At 35.9% G+C, this 7,976-nt stretch overlaps 1 protein-coding gene across 1 annotated transcript in view; it reads right to left on the reverse strand.

The window, feature by feature from the left end:
- Positions 1-6,558, reverse strand: part of CAAP1 (caspase activity and apoptosis inhibitor 1) — a 45,593-nt gene extending 39,035 nt beyond the window's left edge. Inside the window, exons 1-3 of the mRNA XM_006863007.1 lie at positions 6,364-6,558; positions 5,186-5,270; positions 3,556-3,631 (exon numbers count right to left, since the gene is read on the reverse strand). Of these exons, the coding sequence (XP_006863069.1) occupies positions 3,556-3,631; positions 5,186-5,270; positions 6,364-6,432 (230 nt within the window). The 5' untranslated portion in view covers positions 6,433-6,558. The remainder of the gene's footprint in view (positions 1-3,555; positions 3,632-5,185; positions 5,271-6,363) is intronic.
- Between the last annotated feature and the right edge of the window lie 1,418 nt (positions 6,559-7,976).

A 7,976-nucleotide genomic window follows, 5' to 3' on the forward strand; every position in this document is an offset into this window, starting at 1 on the left:
TTCCCGGCATAGTAAACCATGTGGTTATCAGATTCAAAATGGCCAATTTCAGCTCACTAATGCTTAAGATATTGATGTTTATGCGTTCCATTTCATTTTTGACAACTTCCAATTTTCCCAGATTCATACTTGGTACATTCCATGTTCCAATTTTCAATGGATGTTTACAGCTGTTTCTCTTCATTTTGAGTTCAGCAAATGAAGGTCCCACAGGCTTTTCTCAACAGGCTTTACTGCATTCGCACCATCACGGTCAACTCTACTTTGAGGAGGCAGCTCTTCCCCAGTCGCATTTTGAGTGCCTTCCAACATGAGGGGCTCATTTTCTGGCATTATATCTGACAGTGTTTCTCTGCTTTCATAAGGTTTTTAGTGAATAAATATTTGTAAGTAGTTCTTCACTCCTTCTTCCTAGTCTGTCTTCGTCTGGAAGCTCATCTGAAACCTGTCCACCATGGGTGACCCTGCTGGTATTTAAAATACCAGTTGCATAGCTTTCAGAATCACAGCAACTCACAAGCCACCACAGTATGACAAAATGACAGACGAGTGGTGGTTTTATCATGTAGATTAACATATTCACTGGTTATAGGAAACAGGATGTCAACGTCTTCGAGGGAAGGGATCATTATTCTGTCTCCATACATGTGTTTATTTTTCAGAAGAGCAACTTACCACCTTTATTTTCAAATACTTGGTGGGTGGTGGTGGTTATGTGCTGAGGAGTCAGTTCTGACTCATAGCGACCCTGTACAGGGTTTCCGAGGCTGTAAATCTTTACAGGAGCAGAAAGCCTCATCTTTCTCCCACAGAACAGTTGGTAGTTTCAAACTGCTGACCTTGAGGTTCGCAGCCAGATTTGTAACCACTACGAGGGAGATGCATTTTACAGCATAACAAGGAGATAAATTGTACTGGTAATCTTTTAGCTTTCAAATTGGATAGTGGATGCATGTGTATCCATTTTATTATTACGCTTGCTGTTTTTGTTAGGTGTCATCAAGCCAATTCCATCTAAGTGGGGGCCTTCCTTTTTAGCACTGACCCTCCACTTTACCAAGCATAATGTCCTTCTATTTATTAAAGGTACCGTGGACTGCCAGAAGAACAAATAAAACTGTGTTGGAAGAAGTAAAACCAGAATGCTCCTTAGAAGTCAAGATGGCTAGACTTGGTCTCTCATACGTTGGACACATTATCAGAAGGGACCAGTTCCTGGAGGACAGCATGCTTGGCAAAGTGGAAGGTTAGTGAAAAAGAGTGAGATCCCTAATGAGATGGACTGGCACAGTGGCAGCTTCAATGGGTTCAAGGTAGCAGCAATTGTGAGGATGGCACAGGATGAGGCAGTGTTTCATTATGTTGTACATAGGGTTGCTATGGGTCGGCACCAACTTGACAGTACCTAACAACCAGGACCTTGTGGTTTACAATCTGGTGCTTATCAAATGGAGCCACCACAGTTCCCCTTCTCTAACTGGCTATCTGTAATTCATGGCTTGGTACTGTAGGATAAATACTGGACTACTAACCCCACTGGACCACAAGGTCAGTTTGAACTGCCAAGGTCAGCAGTTCAAATTCACCAGATGCTCCTCAGAAACTCTATACAGGGTTGCTAAGAGTAGGAACAAACTTGATGGCCCCTAACAACAATAAATAGTAGAATAGGCAGCACTTTTGTTTAGGTGTGAATAAAAGCATTTAACCTTGACAATGCCCAAAAACTGGGGCAAAGGGGTAAGATTTGAACAAAGGGAAAACAAATGTAATCATGTAAATTTTCAATGAAGGATTCTCTTATAATATTCAGTAAAGTGTCACTTTAGATAATTTAACAAATCTGAAAGTACAAATAGTTATCAACTTTATAAATGCTTAAACTTCCTGACTTATATTAATAAACTACATAAAACAATTTAAGCTAAAACACATTGTTAGGGAGTCCATTCTGACTCCTAGCAACCATATAATCAGAGTAGAACTGTCTTATAAGGTTTCCAAGGCCATGATATTTATGTAAACGAACTGTCACATCTTTCTCCCATAGACTGGCTGGCAGGTTCAAATTCTTGACCTTATGGTTAGCAGCTGAGCACTTAACACTGAGCCACCAGGTCTCCTTCATTCAAAGCTACATATTTTTCAAAAGAAATGCAATAGTAAGACTTTTTAGAAATACAAGTCTTTTCTGCTTGCTGTTGTTGTTAAGTGAACAGAACAGAACAGAACTCTGCCTGGTCCTTCTCCCATCTCGCCATTGTTGTTATGTTTGAGCCCAATCTTACAGTCACTATGTCAATCCATCTTGGTGAGAGTCTTCTCTCTTGTTTACTGACCCTCTACTTTACCAAGCACGATGTTACGTATAAATCACCCCATGGCATCCCTAGGCTTGATAAATGATGATCTAAAATAAAGTCTTTTGATTATGAGGCAACCAAGCAATATGATGAGCTTCTGAATGCTTCACTACAGATAGATAATTCAGTGCTCTCCAGAGTTATAAAAAGAAATAAAATTATCCTTTTTCAGTGATACCTACCCAACAGCATTCTAGCTATTAAAAATGGAAAAGTACTTAAGATTTCAAGTTAAATATGTGCTACTTATTTATACTACTGCCTCCAGTTATCTCCTATATGTGCTACTATCTATATCGGTAGCACAAATCTTTTCTTATTCCATGAGATGCAGAGAGACAGAAAGGAAGTCTTTGACAATCACCAAAGAAATATTTTTTTAACACAAAAATCATCAATAGATACCAAAACAAATGGGTGAAAGATTGATGAGCAATGGTAGAGCTGAATTGTACAAAACAAAGCAATTAACATGCTTCTTCTTAATTAGTCTATATCTCAAAATTTCAGGCATTTTTTAACATCACAATAATAAAATTACATAAACATATATAAAACAAACCATCTTACTATCTCATCTATGAAACGACTCTATTTCAACTTAACATTAAGAGATATGTAGAAGAATTCAATAAGATAAACTAATGCAAGCTATTAGTATAGCATCTGAGACATGGTGGCAAATGGAGGTGGTAGTTGTATGCTGTGGAGTTGGTTCCAACTCCAAGCAACCCTGTATAGGGAGTGTCTCCAATGCTATAAATCTTTACAGGAGCAGAAAGCCTCATCGCTCTCCCCGGGAACACATGACAGATTCAAACTGCTGATCTTGTGGTTAGTCCAATTTAGAATACACTACACTACCAGGGTTCCTTGCCCGATACATTGTATGTACTTAGTAAACAGTGGTTATTATGAGTAATGTATTCAAATTCTAAGAAGAGTTATGAATCTGCTTTAGGTTGACACCCCTGCTAGCCTATATGTAATAGTTTCCAAAAATCAGATTAATCCTGAAAGCAGTGAACTTCATTTTCACATATATCAAAAGAAACAATCATTGTAAGGCTCTATGCTGTAGAGCTATTTGATCTGAATAAAATATAGTAAAACAGTCACATCCATGAGATATGAAATCACCATAAGAAAACTAAAGACATTTAAAAATAGAAATGAAAGTTTTTTAACTTACTGACTGATTAAATCAGATCCCATCTTAGAGCCATCATCCGCCTCTTCTTCCATATCAGAATCCATACCATTGTCACCTTATAAATGAAATAAACAATATAAAACATGCTTATAAAGATATTAAAAGTATTCAATCAGATAAAAAGGGTCAACCTTAAAAGTGATGCAATTTAAGGAACTTTATAAGTTGTTAACACGTTACATTTTTAAATACTTACATGTTGTTGTTTTAGGATATGGAGTTAGTTCCGACTCCTAGAGACCATGTATAGGGTTTCCAAGAGGCGAGTGGTGAGCTTGAACAGCCAAACTTGTGGTTAGATGTTCAGTGCTTACCCTACAGTGCACACCAGGACTCCAAATGCTCTTATGAGGAGGATATTAAAAGTACACAGAAAATGGAATTACAAGATAATGAAATTTGTCCATGAGCTTTGTGAAGTCCCTCATATTTATATTTTAATTGTTTATATTTTAAATTACTTATTAGCTATTTCTCATGGTCTTTCCTTATTGCATTATGTGAGGTAGCTTCAAAATGTTCATTAGATAAATGGAATTATATTATATTGGAATTTTTCCATGAACTTTTAGAAGCTTCCTTGTATATAGAGAGATATACACAAGAATATGAATGACTATATACAACTATGGTATCATGATGTGACACTATAGGATAAGCACTCAACTATAAGATTGGTTTGAACCATAAAGTTAGTGGTTCAAACTTACCAGCCATTCCTCCAAAGTCCTATACAGGGTTGCTATGAGTCAGAACTGACTCAACAGCACTTAACGTCAACAACAATATACACCTATTACCAGTTATAAAATCTCATTAAACCACTAAACATTTAAAAAGCAAGTTACTCTAGAACGTCTCTATTTTTGTTCCTACTCACAATGCTCATGAAAATGTCATCACATGTTCAAAAGAAAAAAGCTTGACAATCCAAAATTCTTAAGTTAATAAATTATATTACAAAGAGGAGTCATACTTCAGGTATACATGAATGTTGGCAAACTATAAGGAATTCTTCTAACTTGAAACCTGGATCTGATTAGAGCAGAAATAGCATGCAAAGGGCCAACTAAAACTATGAAGAAAATAAAACAGCAAGTAAAACATTATCTTATGAGAAATCTTCATCTTTCTAATAATTAATTTTTATAATATTTTGAGTAAATATTTTTATTTCATTTTACTACTATGTACAAGCTCTGGTAGCGTAGTGGTTACGAATCGGGCTGCGAACCTTAAGGTCAGCGGTTCGAAACTACCAGCTGCTCCGCGGGAGAAAGATGAGGCTTTCTACTCCCGTAAGGATTTACACCCTCGGAAACCCTGTACAGGGTCGCTATGGGTCGGAACCGACTCGAAGGCACTTAACAACAACAACAAACTTTTTACACTTAACTATATACTCATGATTTAGAAAAACTATACACGAAGCAAATGCTGAAATATTATTCTGATATAGAAATTATATTTCTCAGTACATACATAAGTAAAAATACTCTTCAATAATTACCTGTTAATAAAATTAAGTGTCCAAAATAAAAAAAAAAGAATACGTCAGGATTTATATTGAATACATAAGTTACTAAAATATATAAATATGTATTCTTACCCTCAAGAATCTTCAAGATTTTTTTTTCAGACAGAAGCTCTAACTGTTCCTGGCATAGTTTTTTAATTTCTTCTATTGAACAGTTCTAAGGAAAATGATATTAAAAAAAAATAAAAAGTGCATTTTGTAATGTAAACTGGAAAACTTCAACAACACGAAAAAAATCTAGCAAGCAAAATCTCACAAGAGAACCAATGGTAAGTCTCAAATAGATTCACATAAATCTTTTCATAGAACGCAATATGAAAAACTATCAAACTGCCAATTAACATATATATATTTTCTAAAAATTTGGTGGGAGTACATAAAATTATATCTAATTTAAACTAAAGAGTAAGTCAAGTGGCCAGGTATTCTTAATTTTTGCCTATTGATGTCAGGCAATTATTTGAAAGGTTTATATATTCAAGTCTTGGCTCTATACTTTTTAGATAGATGATCTTGGGTTAACCTATCCAAGCTCTTTCCCCACAACTATAAGATCAAAATAGTGCTTTGCTTTTCCCTAGTTAATTTTCAGCAATATATGCATGAAAACCCTTGTGAATTTAATGAAACTAGCTACTATCTAATAATCATTGGTGTGCATTGTTATATAGCAGTACACTATTGTATTATTTTGTAAAGCACCAGAAGCATTCATTATTCCACCAATCAGGTTGCTATTCTCAGGGTCAGCAGTTCGAAACTACCAGCTGTTCCATGGGAGAAAGATGAGGCTTTCTGCTCCCGTAAAGATTTACAGCCTCAGAAACCCTATGTAGGTTCCCTATGAGTCAAAATCAACTCCACAGCACTTAACAACAACAACAACAACAACATTGTCTGCATTTAACAGAATTATTTCCATTGGTTAGTGTGGCGCTGTGGGTTAATGTGCCAGACTGCAAAGCCATTTGAACTGCAAGGTTGGCGGTTCAAGCTCACCAGTTGCTCCTTAGACACCCTATACAGGGTCGCTATGGGTCGAAATCGACTCAATGGCACTTAACAACAACATATAGCTTCATTTTTTCTTGGCAAATATTTCAAAGCACAAGAGCATTTACAATACTCAAAAATCTTTTTTATGTCTTTTCAATTGACTTATTCTAGTTGAAAACATTTGATTATAAAGTGCATATGTAAGATGATCACTACAAACTGCATATGGTCTGATAAGGTATATAATGAAGTACCTTTAACACATCAGGAAGCATCTTCTGTAACTTCTTCTCCCCTATGATACAGAAGCACTGCTGAAGCATTTCTTTTTTGTCTGATATGTAGAAACTAACTGGCTTTAATGACACAGTAAGGTCCAGTCCACCTTCTTCAAGGTCACTGTGCTCTGCCAAGAATAATTCTTTCTCCAAAGATGGCAAAAGATATTTGGTTTCCTAAAATTAAGAGATATAAAGAAATATTAAATAATGTTCTTTAAAATACATACATGATGTCACACATTTTCATATACTAAATTCTTCTTCATAAAACACTTCAAAATTCTTTGCTTGGACAGAATTTGGAAAGAATATTGAATAGCACAGTATTCTCTGAAATGGTGCAACCACAATGGAAAACAATATGGCTCCTTCTCAAAAAGTTGGAAATAGCAATACCATATATCCCAGCAATCCCTCTACTTGGCATACATCCCCAAGAATTAAAAGCCGGGACACGAGTAAATATATGCACAACCATGCAACACTATTGACAACCACAAAAAGATGGAAATAGCCTAAATGCCCATCAATAGAAAAATGAGTAAACAAACTTTGGTACATTCACCCAATGTACTACCTGAAAAAACAATTCAGAAAATAACTGTAGCATCAAAAAAATGTAATACCTAGGAATAATACTATAAAAGGAGTATAAAACTTATACTACTATAAAACATTATTAAAAGAAATTAAGGAAGATCTAAAGGAATAGAATGGCATCCTACGATCATAGATTAGAAAACTTATTATTGTTAAAATGACAATAGTCCACAAATTTATCTAGATTCAAAAAACTCCCTACCAAAATTTCAATGACCTTTTTTTTTTTTTTTGCAAATCGTGACAAGCCAATCTTAAAATTCACAGGAAAAGTCAAAACAAAAAATTTTACCCCACTGCTATCGACTCATAGCTTTCCCACAGGACAGAGTAGAACTGTCCCATAGGGTTTCCAAAGCTGAAAATCTTTACAGAAGCAGACTGCCACATCTTTCTTCCATGGGACAGCCGGTGGATTCAAATCTAACCTTTTCATTAACGGCCTAGCCCTTTAACCAGTGCACCACCAAGGCTTCTGTAAAAAAAACTCAAGGGACCCAAAACACCAAAACAATATTGAAAAATAACCAAGATGGATAGCACATACTTCTCAGTTTTCAAATTTACTACAAAACAACAGTAATCAAGACATTGGCATAAATATAAATTTAGTTTAAAAGTAAACTATGGGACTTCTGGTGCTTCCCTGACCGGGCAGCACAGAGTAGACACTGGAGAGGGAGAGAAAGGAATAGTCAGGAACATCATACTAGAAGGCTTCTAAGTCCATCTTCTGCCTATGACTGATTGGAATACCTAAAATGGGGCTACAGCATACCCAACGAGGCTTCCTGCAGAGACTCTGCAATACATAAAACTATAGGTAGAAACCGGAACCACATCCAGATCTCCAGAGATAAGAAATCTCCACCTGAAAGGACGAGCAGACCAGCCTGGAGCGGCTAGAAGAATAAAAGATACCTCTTGAAAGAAAGACCTGCAGAAAAAATGGAGGCAGATGGACTGTTACTACAAGAACAAACAAA

This window comes from Chrysochloris asiatica, unplaced genomic scaffold (assembly GCF_000296735.1).
Source record: "Chrysochloris asiatica unplaced genomic scaffold, ChrAsi1.0 scaffold00053, whole genome shotgun sequence".
In the NCBI taxonomy this organism is placed as follows: Eukaryota; Metazoa; Chordata; class Mammalia; order Afrosoricida; family Chrysochloridae; genus Chrysochloris; species Chrysochloris asiatica.